The sequence below is a fragment of the Hyla sarda genome, chromosome 5 (assembly GCF_029499605.1).
Source record: "Hyla sarda isolate aHylSar1 chromosome 5, aHylSar1.hap1, whole genome shotgun sequence".
Classification (NCBI taxonomy): Eukaryota; Metazoa; Chordata; class Amphibia; order Anura; family Hylidae; genus Hyla; species Hyla sarda.
In genome coordinates, this window is record NC_079193.1 from 168973848 (window position 1) to 168992660 (window position 18813).

An 18813-nucleotide genomic window follows, 5' to 3' on the forward strand; every position below is an offset into this window, starting at 1 on the left:
TATGCTTTTTTTGACATTTTTATCATTGTATGCCTACAATGACACACCTCAAAGAATTACCGTACATTGGAGGCATCCATCATGAATTATTTCACATCTATTTAGTTCCTCCTAAATACTAAAAAATGTAGAAATACATGCATTGGTTTTAACAAGAAAGAGGAACAAAGAGTAAGTGGAATCATAGTTTAACTTTTTCATAGGAGGATCCAACACAGTGCATGCACGTAAAATCCAATAAGAACCTGTAATGATAGACCTGGGGAGGGGAACGGAATTTTGACAGAGTAACCTACACCTGTACATCATTGCCTGACACTAATAGCCCGCTACCACCATCTAGTGGACAATGCCATGTGAACAAGACACTGGGCATGTTCTAAAAAACAGGAAGACTTTATACCATGGAAAATGAAAGAAAAAAGCTAGTATTGATGTCTATAAGCCTAGCACCTTAAAAATTTCCCAGGGAAATATCTGAGAAACAAAACATATTACTGTCCTAAACTTAACCTTAAAAAAAATGTAAAATAAAAATTTTTAAATGATAGAATAGTCCCTCCCCTAATATAAAATAAAATGACCCTTCATTTCCTATTTTACAAAAAATAAAAATAATAAGGCTGTCCCCATAACAGGGTTAATCCCCATAACAGGACCTTTATATTAGATTGTATTCATTGTACTCACTGTATTATGCTGTGCCTTTTGCATAGCATTATACAGTGTGATCAGCATGACACTAATATAGCCTGGTAAGCAGCAGTTAAGGGGACCCTCCGTTGCTATTTTAGCTAATCAGACGCCCACAATCACGTTGTGCGGATCCCAGGCTATATGTTTATGTTCAGGCTATATGTTTGATACAGTGGTGCTGATCATATAGCTCAACAGTCTGCGTGCCCTCGGGGGTACTTAGCAGTTCTTCTGGGGGTACGTGAAAAAAAAAAATTGGGGCACAGTCATCGGAGGGAGCCTACAACTATATGGGGGTCCAAAGCTGGACAACATGGGGATTTTGTAAAAAGGCAATGTGCTGGAGTAAGGAGCCTAAAATTTTTGTCTGGCAGGTGCCATAAAGTCTTGGCCGGGACTTGTCTTTATCAGTCCAGTTTTTGTTTTAATGTGACCTACTGATCACTTTTTATGTTAATCGTATTGCAAATTTTTAGGGCATTTTTGTATATTTCGCAAAAATGGGTGTACCATTTTTTGCCATAATCTGGTCAGTCTTTAAGAGAAGTGAGCAGTGGCTGCTAGTAATATCAATTACAAACAGGAGTGTGTACCTTCCACGGTTTTTGGTCTGGGTAAAAACCCTATTGAAACCATATACTTTTTTTTTTTGTTTTGTTTTTTAACATGGGAGTCAATGGGAACCGTATGTGCGTACGGTTCCCGATTCCATCCAGTTTGCATCATACGTTTTTTTTTTACTTTGCAGTTTTTTTCTTGGAATTTCAATCAAACAAGTGAAACTTTATTCATAATGGAGTGAAAAGTTAAAAACGTATGTTTTTTTTCTTTAAAAAAACTGATGCAACCGGATATCATTTTCTCAAACCAAATACGGTCTTGTTTCTTCCAATATCAAATTGTAAGTATAATTAATACTGTGAAAAAATGCATGCTAATATATACCAGTTAAATGGATGGTATACACACAGCTGAAACATAAAATACAATAAATGACTTTATTTAAAAAAAAAAAAAAAAAAAAATTAATAACATTTCCAAAAAACATCCATCAGTGAGGTTTATAAAATTTGCTCTGAACGAAAACCCTGGGGACACAGAGGCCTTCTTTTTTGTTCACAGTCTCTCGCAGCACGTACTCACTGGAGACTTCCCTGTACCCAGCTTTTCTAAAAAGATGTTGTAAATATTCTGAAATAAAGGAAACAGCATGACTAAACTTAATAATGTAACAGCCAACTTCTCATTCTCTGAATAAAAAACTGTATACATTGATAGTTTATGGACAAGTTGCCTGGGTATTCCTAATTGGGTATTCTTATCGCAGTGAGCCCATGCTTGCACAGTAATCAGTCTTTTCGTCCTTGCCGGGGGTCTATATTAATTACAAACATGTTGCATGTGCCAGACTGATGTCACCAGAACGAAGCTTGCCTGATGTGTCAATCGGGCACCGGCATTTCGCCAAAAATATAACACACGATCCAGCACTTGAGACGAACTTGCAGCTTTATTAGGAATCACGGGAACACAGACAGGTAAAATCGGTACAAGACAACGTCAGACGCGTTTCAAGCGCATGCACGCTTTTCGCCCACTATTCAGAGCAGAGCGGCAAGTGGAAGGTAAAGGTGCTGATGGGAATAACCCCTTTAACCACTTCCAGATAGGCTTTTTAACCCACTTCCTGGCCACCCACACATATTTTCAGAATTTTTACTACACCCATGTAATTTAAAAATTTTGATTTTATATATTTATTTAGTTATTTTTAAATACCACAAAGTGACACTTAAGGCCATTGCTATATAATGCATGCCCCTTTTATTTAATAATTATTCTTATATATGTTTATTCAAACATTCATTTATTTATTTTTTACTTTACTGTATATACAGAAATCGAGAAGGCAGGCAATAGGCCGAGCGGTAGTTTGATGCCATGAGCCACGGCATTGGTCAGAACATCGCTGATTTGCTGGCAGGCATTGTGATGCGCTGACCACGACCGGACCAGGAAGAAGACAACGGCGGAGGAGTGAAGCAAGATACCGGGACACCAGCGGAAGGCGAGTCCTGTTTATTGTTTTATTTGCCGGTGTGAGGTGGTTTTTTGCGCCCCCGTAGATCCATGCGTCCGCTCCTCCCCCAGCTCTCCGAAGCTTTCCAAAGCTAGAGCTGGGGGAGGGCAGAGCAAGGGGAGGGAGGAGGTTCACGCCCCCTCCCTCATCTCTCCGAGCTCGGCTGGACGCAGATCTCTATGGCACGCCCCCTCCCTGAGGACATAGATCTCCACGGCAGGTCCCCTCCCTCATCTCCCCTCCCTGAGGACGTAAATCTCCACGGCAGGTCCCCTCCCTCATCTCCCCTCCCTGAGGACATAAATCTCCATGGCAGGTCCCCTCCCTCATCTCCCCTCCCTGAGGACGTAAATCTCCACGGCAGGTCCCCTCCCTCATCTCCCCTCCCGGAGGACATAAATCTCCATGGCAGGTCCCCTCCCTCATCTCCCCTCCCTGAGGACGTAAATCTCCACGGCAGGTCCCCTCCCTCATCTCCCCTCCCTGAGGACGTAAATCTCCACGGCAGGTCCCCTCCCTCATCTCCCCTCCGAGGACATAAATCTCCATGGCAGGTCCCCTCCCTCATCTCCCCTCCCTGAGGACGTAAATCTCCACGGCAGGTCCCCTTCCTCATCTCCCCTCCCTGAGGACATAAATCTCCATGGCAGGTCCCCTCCCTCATCTCCCCTCCCTGAGGACGTAAATCTCCACGGCAGGTCCCCTCCCTCATCTCCCCGAGCTGAAGACGTAGAGCAGTGCTCCCAATGAGCTCTATGTGTAAAGGGGGACATACTGTACGGGCTAAAGGGAGACATACTGTGGAGATCTACGTCCTCAGTTCGGGGAGATGAGAGGGGGCGTGTACTTCTCCCCGTGGAGATCTGCGTCCAGCCGAGCTCAGGGAGGGGAGATGAGGGAGGGGGGCGTGAACCTCCTCCCTCCCCTTGCTCTGCCCTCCCCTCTAGCTTCGGAAATCTTCGGAGAGCTGGGGGAGGAGCGGACGCATGGATCTACGGGGGCGCAAAAAAACACCTCACACCGGCAGCCCGAGCATTACGGAATAACATGATTTAAAAGGGTACTCCACTGGACATTTTTTGTTTTTAGCAACTGGTGCCAGAAAGTTAAGCAGATTTGTAAATTACTTCTACTAAAAAATCTTCCAGTACTTATCAGCTGCTGTATGATCCACAGGAAGTTTGCAGTATTCCTGGTATTCATTTTGCTAAATCCATCCCCCCCCAATTTACTTTCAAGGGACTTTTTCTAATGGCTCAGAATAGGTAAACAGGACTTTTATAATAATAAAAAAAAAAGATACTAAAACTTACCTGTAGTGAAAAAAAAAGACCGTGTTCCATCTTGCCTGACATAGAAGTTTTCTCCAAGTTTATTTCCTGTTTTAAAGCGTAACATGGCATGATCATTAACGCCATAGTCCCGAAATAAAACACAGCCGCCAGGTTTTAGCACCTGTAAATGAAAAAGGAAAGTGGGGATTATTGAAGCTTTTCTGGCGTAAAAAAACCAAAACAATTCTGCACCTTTTCTGTGTATTAGTCACTTTTGCAGCAACTCTGCCAAAGTGGTGTGGATTGAGCACAAAAGGGATGTGGTTTAAGTAAAGTGAGTTTTTAGCCACATTTATTATAAATTTAGCAACGTAAAAAAAATAAATAAAAAAAAATATAAAAATCCAACTCCACTCAATAGGTTGCATATAAACTACACCTTAAAATAAGTGCATTGAGAGAAAAGCCATAAATTCATCCTACATTGCAATACAGATTGGTATATTTTGTGCAGCTGAAATTAGCATAAAGAAACAGCAGCTTAAAAAAAAAAAAAAAAAAAAAAGCGTAAAAAAGTATCAAATAATAAAATGCCCACATGGTCTACAAGATTTAAAAAAATATATGATCACTGCTACATGTATAGCCAGGTGCCCATAAAGATGGCCAAGCTGCATCACAAAGACGCAGGAATCCTGAGGCAGAAACAACAAAAATCTACTATATATTGGAATACTTAGGGCCCATGCACATTATGGAAACTCAGCTCTGAATTATTTCAAGCATAATCCCGCCTGCAGGAGTCTCTGGCGGAATTGGCCCCAGTGACAGCAATGCCGTTCTGAGTGGAATTCCCAATAAAGATTGAACATGTTCACTCTTTCAGCAGAATCGGGATCCACCTGGGAAGAATCCGGATCCACCTGGACAGATGTGGTACTGTTTAGTCTTATATTTCTTTTTAATCTAGGACAACCCCTTACCAACTATGTGCAAGTGTGAGTCATTTTTTTCTAGAAAAGATTTGTCCTATGGGCCTTGGCCTAAACAGTGAAGGCTAAAGCCTCTTTCACACTGCCATTGTCATCCTGTAAATGATCCCTGTTATGCTCTCCCGACCTGAACTCCTGATAACGTCTGTCAAAGGATCCCATTAATGTCAATGGGACCTTCAGAGCATCCGTTATCACCAGTTGCAGTCACAGGGGTGTGGAAATGAAAAAAAAAACTACTTGTCCAAGGGACTAAAGCGGAACACAATCTACTTGTCCCTCAAGAAAATCCACTTGTCCTGGTAGATGAAATAATTTCAACCAAAATAGTACGATCCACCCCACTAGACCACCAGGGATGGATATAAGATCCCTCTAGACACTGACAGCGGTGATCTAATGGTTTAATAGCCGGTCACAGCAATCGCAGCATGCCAGGATATTAGCGGCGGGAGAGCTGTAGCTAGCACCCCCCCCCCCCCATCTGACCCCTATAACTCACTCCAATGTCTCCATATACAGGGATGTATGAGGGTAATCTTATGTGCCGTGATCTGTAGTTTTTATCAGAACCATTTATTATCAGAACTTTTATTAGGAAAGGGGCTTATTCACATATATACGCTCTTTTTAAAATATTTTAATCACTATTTCTCAGTCTTCATAGGGACTTATATATGGAGTATTTTGATTGGAAAACACTGAACAGCGCTGGGGGGGGTTCTGCTTCTCCAGTTTATATGCTGCATTTTATTTACTCTAATTTATGTGTCAGAAAATGCTGGAAGTTGCATTTAGTTACTAGATAACTACAACACCCAGCATGCCCTGATACAGCCTATAGATCTGTGGGTGTTGCAGCATGTTGCACTGTATAGTAGTCCAGTTAAGGTTATTGTGTAACAGCTGCAGAGCCATAGGCTGTGTCAAGGAATACAGGGAATTGCAGTTAGTAACTACAACACCCAGCATGCCCTGATGCAGCCTATGGCTCTGCAGCTGACCCAAACCAAAACTACAACTCCCAGCATGTTACACTTTATAGTTCTACAGTTTAGGTTATGGTGTAACATGCTGGGAGTTGTAGTTTTGGTTGGGGCGTGTTTGTGTGCATCCGTGGGGCTCTTGGTCAGCGGGTGAGTATGAAGGGGCGGGATTCTGGTGGTGCAATTTAGTGCAGGTGGCCAGAAGCCACTAAAAAAAAAAAAAAATTTGCACAACTGGCAGCAGCACTTCCGCCCAGTACAAAACATACATGCATACACATATCATACATACACCGGCCACTGCCCCCTATATCATACATTACATACATACAGACACATCATACATACACACATCACACACAGACAGATATCATACACACATCACACAGACAGATATCATACACACATCACACAGACAGACATCATACACACATCACACAGACAGACATCATACACACATCACACATACACTCAAACCATACATACACCATACATATGCACACATCATACATACACCCGCCGCTGCCCCCATCATACATTACATACACAGACATCATACACACATCATACATACACACATCACACACATATATATTTGCACAGGGAAAACACAGAGCAGGGGGGGGGGGGAGGGGAGAGAGGACGTCTATGACTGCTATGTGTGAGGAGGACAGACTGCACTGCATGGGGAGGATTTCTGTGTGTGAAGGAAGACAGACTGGGGCAGGTTCTCTTAGCAGCGGCCCCCGGCTACTGAAATCAGCTGGGGGCCGCCGCCCCCTCCATACACTCTGAGGTGCAGACTTGCATCGGCTCCTGCACCTCACACCGCCATTAAAGAAAAATAAGGGGGAAGTCGGCCTGTCCCTGCTAGCCTGATACAGGGCTAAATCTATAAAAAAAAAATTCACCTACCCGGCGCCCAAAACTACTTGTCCCGGGCGTCGGGCGATAGGATTTCCACATCCCTGCAGTCAGTTATGATTCTAGTCTGTTTTATTTTATTTTTTTTGGGACGGGCGAAATAACGGTGCATACACAAATTTTTTCATAGTTGCCAAGAAAAGTACATTTAGGTAAATTTTGAAGAAAAATATATTTCTATGGGAAATGTATTTATTCACCGGAAGCATCAATGCAGTATTTGCCACATAAAAAATGGCATGGTCATTTAAAGAGAGGGGATTTGGAGAAAAAGGAAGTAGCCAAGTAATGTGCTGATGATCAAGAAAGTGTCCAACACGGAATAAAGACAAGCCTGGAGAAAAAATGGGCCAAAAGCACTGTGGGCAGATGTTAGCTCGAAATTGCAGCATGCTCTGCAAAACCACATGTACCCAATGTTTTTTCTGCCATTGCTTTTCCCATATTTTTTAGACCAAAATACACAAAACAAAATCTGCGTCTAAAGGAAGCCTTATCATTAGATAGAACAATGCAAAAGCTACATTAGAAAGATTACCTTGTAAATATTTTCTACGGCAAGATACATTTTGTCTGGATGGATAGCTGAGAGAACAAAGATTAAAGTTGCAACATCCACACTGTCCACAGGGATATTGTCTGTCAAATTGTCTTTGGTCATATCACACTGAAAAGCTTTACAGGTCTCTGCATTGTAACAGGCATTTTGCTGTAAAAGCAGATACAAAATCCACAGGGTTAGATAGAAATATTATTTACATTTTCATTTATTGTATTTTTTTTTTTTTTTAGGTTTTGTTTTTATACATATTCACAGAAAAAGGTACCCAGTTTTAGGGTGCATTCACACCACGTTTGTGCCTCTGTGGCATGGATACGGCGGGAGAAGCTCAAAATCATCTGCCGACATATTTGCGCTGGACCCCATTCAATACAATGACCCGAACGGAAATACCTAGTGACTGACTAGTTCATGTCATTTTCTTACCATATTTACCCTCTTTCTCAGACTGAAAAAAATGAAGTTCAAACTAAAAAGCTACATATGGTCAGAAAATGACCCGGTCGCTAGGTGACTCCGTTTAGGTAATTGGATTGAGCTTTTATTGCCAGATTCATGCCATGGAGGCACAAAAGGTGGTGTGAATACACCCTTAGGGTACGTTCACACGTATAGGATCCTGCGCAAGATTTGTAACTGCAGATTAGAAGCTGTGCTCAGTCATTTCGTTTACATAGAGATCTGCAGCAGAAAATCCTCCCCATCAAATCTGCGTACGTGTGAACGTACCCTTAAGCTGGACACGCATACTAAGGCTTTGTTCACAAGTCTGCCAGATATTCATACAACTGACTTACCTCACTTACAATGAGGTCCAACCTAGTACAGTGACCCCCCCGACTTATGATGGCCCCGACATATGATCATTTCAACATATGATGGCCTCTCAGAGCCCATCGTATGTTGAACGCAGCCTCAACATATGATGCTGCTGTGTGTCGGGGCCATCGTACAAACAGCTATCTGACAGCGCTGACAACTTCAGCAACTGACAGATAGTTGTTTAATGTGCCCGTGTGTCCCGTTCTGCCTCCTGTTACTCACATGCTGTCCTGCTAACTCACGCAGGCTTCCACTATGAGCTCTGTGTAAGCCCCGCCCCCCAGTGCAGCTATAGCCAATAGCCTGGAGCATCTTGCTGCAGGCACCCAATGAGCTGCTGGCTGCCCTCCCCTTCCTTTCCTATAGAGCTGTAGTCGGCAGGATCGTAATGGAGGACATTCTGTCCCCCCTGAAGGTATTTAAAGAACTGTACAGTACTGTATGCGATGTCACACATCACATATAATACATATACACACTATACACCCCATACATCAATGTTTCCCTATCAGTGTGCCTCCAGCTGTTGCAACACTATAACTCCCAGCATGCCCAGATAGTCAATGGCTGTACATGCATGCTGGGAGTTGTAGTTGTGCAACAGCTGGAGGCACCCTGGTTTGTTAAACACTCCCCATACACTCCACATACAATGGTCATCCCAGAACCAATTAGCAGTTTCCCATAGAGATATGTATTCAACATACAATGGTTCCGAGGCCCCAGAACCAATTACCATTTTTACATAGACATATGTAATCGACATATGATGGTTTCAACATATGATAGTTCTCCTGGAACCAATTTATCATATGTTGAGGGACCACTGTATTTATTATTTAGACAACAGGAATACCGTACCGTAAAAAGTGAAATGGAATTAAAGATGGAAGCTCCAGCGCCTATCAGTTCTTAGAAGACAATGGCTCAGATAATTCAGTATGTGTGACTTAGAAGGACTAATGAACTATGGTCAGAATCGCTAATATTCAACTGGCTATTCAGTAGATTTTAGCAAACTAAGTGACTGGTGCAGGAACTGTAATTGAATACAATGCGATGTATGTAAAGTACAAACCTTCACAAATTGTATGGCTCTAGGAGAAAAGTCACAAGCATATACAAAGAGATGAGGGTCTTCTTCTAAGAGCGGAAATAAACAGTTGCCTACACCACAACCAGCCTCCAGCATAACCAGCCTTTGGTTGTCAAACTGAAAAACAGAACATGGGGCACAGTCAGTCACATCTTACTAAAGGGGTTAGGCACATCTTACTAAAGGGGTTAGGCACATCTTACTAAAGGGGTTAGGCACATCTTACTAAAGGAGTTAGGCACATCTTACTAAAGGGGTTAGGCACATCTTACTAAAGGGGTTAGGCACATCTTACTAAAGGGGTTAGGCACATCTTACTAAAGGGGTTAGGCACATCTTACTAAAGGGGTTAGGCACATCTTACTAAAGGGGTTAGGCACATCTTACTAAAGGAGTTAGGCACATCTTACTAAAGGGGTTAGGCACATCTTACTAAAGGGGTTAGGCACATCTTACTAAAGGGGTTAGGCACATCTTACTAAAGGGGTTAGGCACATCTTACTAAAGGGGTTAGGCACATCTTACTAAAGGGGTTAGGCACATCTTACTAAAGGGGTTAGGCACATCTTACTAAAGGGGTTAGGCACATCTTACTAAAGGGGTTAGGCACATCTTACTAAAGGAGTTAGGCACATCTTACTAAAGGGGTTAGGCACATCTTACTAAAGGGGTTAGGCACATCTTACTAAAGGGGTTAGGCACATCTTACTAAAGGGGTTAGGCACATCTTACTAAAGGAGTTAGGCACATCTTACTAAAGGGGTTAGGCACATCTTACTAAAGGGGTTAGGCACATCTTACTAAAGGGGTTAGGCACATCTTACTAAAGGGGTTAGGCACATCTTACTAAAGGGGTTAGGCACATCTTACTAAAGGGGTTAGGCACATCTTACTAAAGGGGTTAGGCACATCTTACTAAATGGGTTAGGCACATCTTACTAAAGGAGTTCTCAGCACAGGAAATTAAAAAATAACCATTAGAATAAAGGTGAACAGTGCTAGTGCTCTATTATATGGCTCGATCGTGAACTGTAAACAAGCTCTCATCTTGTAGATCAGTGCTCATGTACAGAGCCTTTACACAGCACGAGACTTGGGCAGGAAAAGCCATAGAAATAGCTGGGTTGTTAGTGCGGCCCTTTGCTGCAGTTATCCATCGGCAAGACACCTCCCATTACACAAGCATTTAGTCATGGGTGGGCTGATTTCTGGCCTGTCCGCCCAATCCTCACCCTGTGTAATTGGGCCTCTAGTTTAGCACAGTGGCTTCTTTACAGTTTTTCATTGAACAGTGGTATACCTGATCCCCCACAGTTCTCAGAGTCCAGGGGTTGGTCTCCCACCAGTCAGAATGTTATGGCCATCACCATACATAAATGAGTATATTTTTTTTAGGTGACAAAGGGCTAGTTCACCTCTGTGCTGGCAATGTAATTGCCTTGTTCTGTCACATGAGCAGAACAATGAACCCCATAGTAACATGGTTCATAAGGTCCATCAAGTTCAACCTTTATCCCTAATGAGTCCCTACTGAGTTGATCCAGAGGAAGGCAAAAAAAACCTCATACTAGAGGTAAAAATTCCTTCCCGACTCCAAATATGGCAGTCAGAATAAATCTCTGGATCAACGCTCTGTCCCTATAAATCTAGTATCCATAACCTATATTGTTATTAATCTCCCAAAATGCATCCAGGCCCCTTTTGAACTCTTTAACCGAGCTCACCATGACCACCTTCTCCGGGAGAGAATTCCACAGTCAGCTGCTCTTACAGGAAAGAACCGTAGAGGATGCCCCCTTGCGTAGAGGATGCCCCCTTGTTATAGATACAGTCCTGGGTATTAATAGATCATGGGAGAGATCTCTGTACGGTCCCCTGATATATTTATACATAGTTATTATGTCTCCCCTAAGTCTTCTTTTTTCTAAACTAAATAACCCCAATTCTGCTAATCTTTCTGGGTACTGTAGTCCTCCCATTCCCTGTATTACTCTGGTTGCCCATCTTTGAACGCTCTCCAGCTCCACTATATCTTTCTTGTACATTGGTGCCCAGTACTGTACACAGTATTCTATGTGTGGTCTGACTAGTGATTTGTACAGCGGTAGAATTATTTCCTTGTCGTGGGCATCTATGTCCCTATTGATGCACCCCATGATTTTATTTGCCTTGGCAGCAGCTGCCTGACACTGGTCACTACAGCTAAATTTACTGTTAAAGGACAACTGCAGCGCAATATACACTTATCCCCTATCTACAAGATAAGGGATAAGTGTTTGATCACGGGGGGTCCGACCGCTGGGACCCCCCACGATCTCCTGTACGGGGCCGCGGCTCTCCCGTGCAGGGGGCGTGCCTGCCGCAGCATGACCTTGCGGCCGGCACGCCTCCTCCATTCATCTCTATGGGAGAGCTGGGGAGGCAGTGTTCGTGCCTCCCTGGCTCTCCCCATAGAACTGTATGGGGACGGGGAGGAGACAGGGCGTCACCGTCTACCTCTAGGTCGACGGTACGCGCCTTAGCACTCACTATGAGCGCTAATGGTGGCGCCCCGTTAGGGAGATCTCGGGGGGTCCCAGCGGTCGGACCCCCCGCAGTCAAACACTTATCCCCTATATTGTAGATAGGGGATAAGTGTATATTGCGCTGCAGTTGTCCTTTAACTAAGACTCCCAAGTCCTTTTCCACGTCAGTCGTCCCAAGTGTTCTCCCATTTAATACATAATAATCCCAGCCCGGATTTTTCTTCCCCATGTGCATTACCTTACATTTATCAGTGTTGAACCTCATCTGCCACTTCCCAGCCCAAACCTCATACCTATCCAGATCCATTTGTAACAGTGCACTGTCCTCTATAGTGTTTACCACTTTACAGAGTTTAGTATCCTCTGCAAACATTGCTACTTTACTATTCAACCCCTCTACAAGGTCATTAATGAATAGGACTATATTGGAGACCCATAGGTTTCCATCAGGGTGTCCAATATTTCACCGGACAAAATAACACTTCAAGCATCACTATTTTGCCTAGTATTTCTTTGCATCCTGCAAGGCTTTTTTTTTTTTTGTATAACTGTTTATCTGCAACAGAGGCTTTTAATAGAACCTCTGATGCAGATGTGAACCCACAATCAAAGCAATAACCAAACACCCACATCTATATTATCCCACCTCTCTGCAAGCTTTAAGTTCCTCAAACTCCCTGGTGGTCCAATGCCTGTCCTTGAAGAAATTGGTGCTGTTTCTCTTGTAGAAGAGGTCCCAGTTCTTCTGCGCTTCTTTTTCTAACTTGAGTTGCTTGAATTCAGATACCAATACGGCATCATTTTGGACACTCTGAGCCACAGTAGTGTTTGGAGGTTCAGTCTTATCAACCTTTTTCGGGAATGGTAGCTCTGGAGAGGAAAATGGTCCACACGTCGAGTCAGTATCCACCATTGCATTGTCTCCATCCATGTTCTCTCATTCTAGTGGGAGAAAAAAAAAAAAAAGGTCATGTGTCCGAATTAGAAAAGAAGGTACTTATTATAGGGGTACTCCGCTGCTCTGTGTCGGAAGCTCCGCTCCCCAGCGTCCGGAAGTTTATTGTTCCGGACGCTGTGTGCGGGCTTCCGTGTTCAGGGCTGCCCCTCGTGACATCACGCCCGCCCCCTCAACGAAAGTCTATGGGAAGGGGGCGTGACAGCCATCACGCCCCCTTTGCATAGACTTTCGCTGAGGGGGCGGGTGTGACATCACAAGGGCGGGCGTGACGACACTAGGGGCGGCCCTGAACACGGAAGCCCGCACACAGCGTCCGGAACAATAAACTTCCGGACGCTGGGGAGCGGAGCTTCCGACACAGGGCAGCGGAGTACCCCTTTAAGTGTCGTCTACTATCCTTCTGCTCAGCTCTGGAAGCTTTGTCTTTCATAGTAAAGGACCTTCACACAAAGTATTTATTTTAAAATATAGGGGATGCAATGAAGTGACCAAGAGAAAAGGGAAGTGGCTATACATATATTATATATTCCTTTAGCCATTTAGCCACGTCATTGCATTATTTACATATATATATATATATATATATATATATATATATATATATATAGAATTTTTGCCTGGAACTGGGTCTTTTTTTTTTTTTTTTTAAGTCAATGGGGTATATCGGGCACAAATAATATGAAAATATGAAGGATCCCACACTGTGTTGTCATTTGTTGTACTTTCTGCCACCGCAGTGGTTGGTCGGCTGATCACTGGCTCTTTTACATAGGGCAATGATCACCATACACTCTGCATACAGTGAAGATCTGTGTGTGTGTAACGCATATGGAGGAAAGTCATGTTCACTCATTACAGTGTTTCCCAACCAGGGAGCCTTCAGCTGTTGCAAAACTACAACTCCCAGCATGCTGGGAGTTGTAGTTGTGCAACTGCTGGAGGCTCCCTGGTTGGGAAACACTGACTCTGGGGGAGATTTATTAACACCAGTTCAGAGGAAAAGTTGCTGAGTTGCCCATAGCAACTAATCAGGTTGCTTCTTTCATTATTACAGAGACCTGTGAAAAATGAAATAAGCCATCTGATTGGTTATGGGCAACTCAGCAACTTTTCCTCTGAGCAGGTTTTGATAAATCTCCCCCTGACTCATTGGAATCTGATGCTAAATTCACAGGTACCTACGTCTCGCTTCGCCGAGAGAACAGCCTGCTGCCTAGTCCCTTCCAGGCACGTGACTGATCACCTGGTCACAACGTCACCAAAGGTCCTTTCGCACTGTAGGGTTTAGCGTCTGCGTATGTCAGCAGTGCGCCTGCGCACCTTAGACGCTCAGAGAAGACGCACTTACTGCTTTGTTTATGTGACTGGCAGCCTAGTTTCCTACGCTCGGAGAAATGAACGGGACACCGCCCCCACCGCCTCTGGACCGGGAGGAACACGGGCTGAGGTTAGGAGAGAGCTTCGAGAAGAGGCCGCGCTCCTCCTTCCACACAGTGCGCTGTGAGTACCGGGTAGTGACGTCACGTAGCGGCTGCCAATCACGCGCTGCCTTTTCAAGTGACGTAATCGATGTTTATTGTTGTCCACTGACCGCTGTCATATTGCTGATGTCATTGTCAGTGACGTCTTGTAGATGAGTAAGAGCGCCCCTTTATTATGACTAGTGCCAGCCTGTGAGCCAATAATACAGGTAGCCAAATACTTATGTACGGTTTTATCAGTTTTTTTTCCCCTTACACAAAACCGTAGTCTAGTACGGTTTTATGGCCGGGTGAAAAACCAGATACAACCCATATACGTTTTATTTTTTTATTTTTTAAATGGTGGTCTATGGGAACCGTACTGAACCATATGCTCATATGGTTCCATCCGGGTTTTCACAATACGGTTTTGCAGTTTGCACATGCGCAGTGTGCGCTGAAAGTTCTTCCCACAAATAGAACAAGAAGAACTTTATTTAATTAAGGACAAACATAAAACCGTATCCGTTTTTTTTCTTTCAAAAAAGGTATTAAACCGTATGCAACCGGACATCCATTTTCAAACCGTATACGGTTTAAAACCGTACAGAGGTATATACGGTTGTATACGGTGTCCGGTTTTGAGACATACGTTTTTTTACAAAAAACCTGAAACAGGAACCTTATTGCAAAATCGAGATGTGAATGCAGCCTCAAAGAGGCTGAAGTTGGTTTCTTATTCGGCAGCTTCTTATTCACTGATGTTGGTTTCTTATTCGAGCATTTTCTTATAAATGACTATGACTAATAGACCTTTTCTCTTATTTCTCTACAGTAAACCTGTTTTTTATACATAAATGTTGAATATTATTTGGGAACAATCGAATTCAGAAAAAATAATCTAGATTGTGTTTTTGCTGAAAAAACTATAGTAAAAGATTGCTGAAAAAATATGCGTTTTGAATAATGGGTTAAACGCGGTTGTTGAAAAATTAAGAGTATGGGCCCCTCCATAATACCCAACTGTATCCAGCCTGGCCCAAACAGTGGATTGGCATTAAAATAGGTGCCAACCTTGCCAACTATGTACATTTTCAGTATTTTGAATAAGTGAGGAATTTAAGGGGTTAAATGCAGTTGGGCCACAGAATTAAGGGTGGAAAAATAAAGAATAAAGGCCCCTCCATAATATCCAACTGTATTCAGCCTGGCCCAAACAGTGGATTGGCAATAAAGGAGATATTCAGTGGTGAAAAACTTATCAGTTTCAGATCACGGGGGGTCCGACCGTTGGGGGGCCCCCCGCTATCTCCTGTACGGGACCCCACCAGCCCGCTGGAAGGAGGTGTGCTGACGCCCCCTCGATACAAGTCTATGGCAGAGCCGGAGTGCTACCGTCTACAATCTCCGGCTCTGCCATAGAGTTGTATTGAGGGGGCGTGTCGGCTGCCGCTTCTTGTGCTGGTCAGCACGCGCTATCTGGCCAGCGAGCTGGGGCCCCGTACAGAGAGATCGCGGGGGGCCCCAGCAGTCGGGCCCCCCTGCGATCGGAAACTTTTTTCACCACTGGACTACCCCTTTAAAACAGATGCCAACTATATGCATTTTCTACATTTTAAATAAGTAACTGACGAATTTAACCCCTTAAGGACTGAGGGCATACCCATACGCCTCCGTTTTAGAGTCCTTAAGGACTAAGGGCATATGTGTACGCTCGTGGGAATTCCGGTCCCCGCCGCTAGCCTGTCGGAGACCGGACCGGGTTTCCTGCTGAAATCATTCAGCAGGCCTCCCGGCACATCGCTGAGGGGGAGTCCTGAGATTTTCCACCGCAGCGCAAACTCCTAGCAGGAAACTCACCATAAACCCCCGCCACTGCAAATGTACCCTAAAAACACTACCCTACACTAACACAAAATAAAGAGTAAAACACTACATATACACCCCCTTACACTGCCCCCCCCCCCCCAATAAAAATGAAAAACGTATCGTACGGCAGTGTTTCCAAAACGCAGCCTCCAGCTGTTGCAAAAGAACAACTCCCAGCATTTTCGGACAGCCACTGACTGTCTAGGCATGCTGGCAGTTTAGCAACAGCTGGAGGCACCCTGTTTGAGAATCACTGCATAGAATACCCCTATGTCTACCCCTATGCAATCCCAAATTTAGTCCTCAAATGCGCATGGAGCTCTCTCTGTCGTGTTTCAAGGAAACTGTTTAGGGCCACATATGGGGTATTTCCGTACTCGGGAGAAATTACACTACAAATTTTGTGGGGCTTTTTCTCCTTTTACCCCTTATGAAAAGGAAAAGTTGGGGTCTACGCCAGTCTGTTAGTGTAAAAAAATAAGTGTATGGAAATCTATATATTTATAAAAAGAGAAGGACTGACTCATCAACGCCCAGCCCAATGCCTTGGACCTAGAAAGCTGAATTTTTTTCACAGGTCTTGTTTTTAAGACGTAGACAAGGAATAAGAAAGCATTTTTCGAAATCCAACCCTTAAGGGGGTGAAAAAGGGGTTGAAAGTTTGTATGGAAGTCCATCATTTTTGAAGCTAGAAGCATGAAACGTTGTTTTCAGGCTAACAATTAGAGGTAAAGAAATGCGTGTTTTAACGTTTTCTAAAATTCCACTCCTGAAGGGGTGAAACGGGTTCAATGTTTGTATGAATTAACCCTTTACTGCAGAATGCCGGGTATACCCGGTGCAGCGGCACGGGAGGGTTATGAAGCGAGCTCAGGAACTGAACTCGCATCATACCCACATGGTCCCGGCTGCTATAAGCATTCAGGACCCGTGGCTAATGCCGGACATCGCCGTTCTAGCAGATGTCCGGCATTAACTCTTTAGATGCGGTGATCAAAGATGCACAACAAGGCTCAGGAGTGAGAGCGCATTATGTACATTTGAGTCCTAAATTGGTGATTTGCAAAGCGGTGGCTGATTTCTACAGCGGTTCTAACATAAACGCAAAAAAAAAAAAAATTAAAAATTCCCACGTGTGACCCTATTTTGGAAACTACACCTCTCACGGAATGTAACAAGGGGTATAGTGAGCCTTAAATGGGCACTGTCATGAAATAAAAAAATTGATATGTTGTAGTACTTAAGTACTACAACATATCTCTAATATAGTTTAATAAAAAAAAAGTGATTTTAAACCAGTTTAAAATCACTTTTAAATTCGGCCACTAGGGGTCGCCCTCCTAGTGGCCGAATGCATTCGGCAGTGACGTCACTACAGAATTTCGTCTCATTTGAGCCTGGCAAATGAGTCGAAATTCCAGTCACTGCGGTGCTCGCTCCCGCCTGTCAATCAAACAGGCGAGAGCGAGCACAGTGAAATCCAGGGCTGCGCATTGGCTCCCTGGACTCTCACACTGGCCGCCTCCCTGCTGCATATTCTCCCTGCAGCAGGGAGGCACATGGCTCTTACCTCTGCTTACAGCCCCGGCTCCAGTGGGGATACGCCGCCTCCTCACTGCTCCTTGCAGCTGTGTACTGTCATTGCCGGGGGGAGCACGTTATATGGAGCAACAAGTGTATGCCCGGCTTCCTGTCATGCTCCTACACTCTGGTAACTCTCTCTATGGTTCTGGAGGACTTTCAATCCTCCAGAAACATAGAGACAGTTTCCAGAGTGTACGGGCATGACAGGAAGCCGGGCATACACTTGTTGCTTGCTACGGACCCCCGCTCAGGTGAGGGGGAGGGGGGGATGCGATATTGGTCGGGGGCTGGGTGTCTTCCAACACAGGGTGCCTTCAGTTGTTTCCCCACTACAACTCCCAGCATGCCCTGACAGCAAATAGATGTCAGGGCATGCTGGGAGTTGTGGTGGTGAAACAGCTGGAGGCACCCTGTCCTGAGAACTATGGGCGGAACTCGGCCCCCAGCAGGCATCAGTGACGTGGTGCCTGCTGGGGAAGTCTGCCTGGTAGTGAGCACACTACCAGGCAGACAAAATGCCATTTTTAAGATAATAAAAAAATAAATAAAGGCAGAGAGGGGGTTAGGGATAGATGGGCAATAGGCAGGGACAGAAAAAAAAAAAGAGGATGATGGGAGCTACCCTTTAACACTCCACAGGTGTTTGACGAATTTTCGTTAAAGTTGGATGGGAAAATGAGAAAAAAAATGTAACAAAATTTTACCCTACATTTTTACCCTAAATTTTTCATTTTCACAAGGGACAATAGGAAAAAAAGCCCCCCAAAATTTGTAACCCCATTTCTTTTGAGTAAGAACATACCCCATATGTGGATGTAAAGTGCTGTGTGGGTGAACTACAATGCTCAGAAGAAGGAGTGCCATTGGACTTTTGGAGAGAAAATTTGTCCGGAATTGAAGGCCTTGTGTGTTTACAAAGCCCCCATAGTGCCGGAACAATGGACCCCCCCCCACACACACACACATGGGACTCCATTTTGGAAAC

At 44.2% G+C, this 18813-nt stretch overlaps 2 protein-coding genes across 6 annotated transcripts in view; one reads left to right on the forward strand and one right to left on the reverse strand.

Annotated features, from left to right (window-relative positions):
- Positions 1-1716: 1716 nt before the first annotated feature.
- Positions 1717-14402, reverse strand: METTL6 (methyltransferase 6, tRNA N3-cytidine). Of its 4 annotated transcripts, none has more exons than XM_056520690.1 (6): positions 14264-14402; positions 12604-12899; positions 9415-9549; positions 7491-7661; positions 4090-4231; positions 1717-1887 (listed from the first exon to the last, which is right to left on the reverse strand). In XM_056520690.1, exons 2-6 carry the CDS (start codon positions 12886-12888, stop codon positions 1748-1750), a joined length of 873 nt encoding a protein of 290 aa, XP_056376665.1. In that variant the 5' UTR covers positions 12889-12899; positions 14264-14402; the 3' UTR covers positions 1717-1747. The 4 variants fall into 4 exon arrangements, with proteins under 4 accessions (XP_056376665.1, XP_056376666.1, XP_056376667.1 ...); XM_056520691.1 differs by lacking the exon at positions 14264-14402 and adding an exon at positions 14094-14205; XM_056520692.1 differs by lacking the exon at positions 14264-14402 and adding an exon at positions 13616-13749.
- EAF1 (ELL associated factor 1) overlaps positions 14175-18813 on the forward strand; it is a 36886-nt gene continuing 32247 nt past the window's right edge. The window contains exon 1 of one of the 2 annotated variants that reach the window (XM_056520693.1): positions 14175-14415. In XM_056520693.1, coding sequence (XP_056376668.1) covers positions 14310-14415 — 106 coding nt within the window. In that variant the 5' untranslated portion in view covers positions 14175-14309. Of the gene's footprint in view, positions 14416-14533; positions 14553-18813 lie in introns of those variants that run through there. The other variant, XM_056520694.1, reaches the window with a different exon arrangement.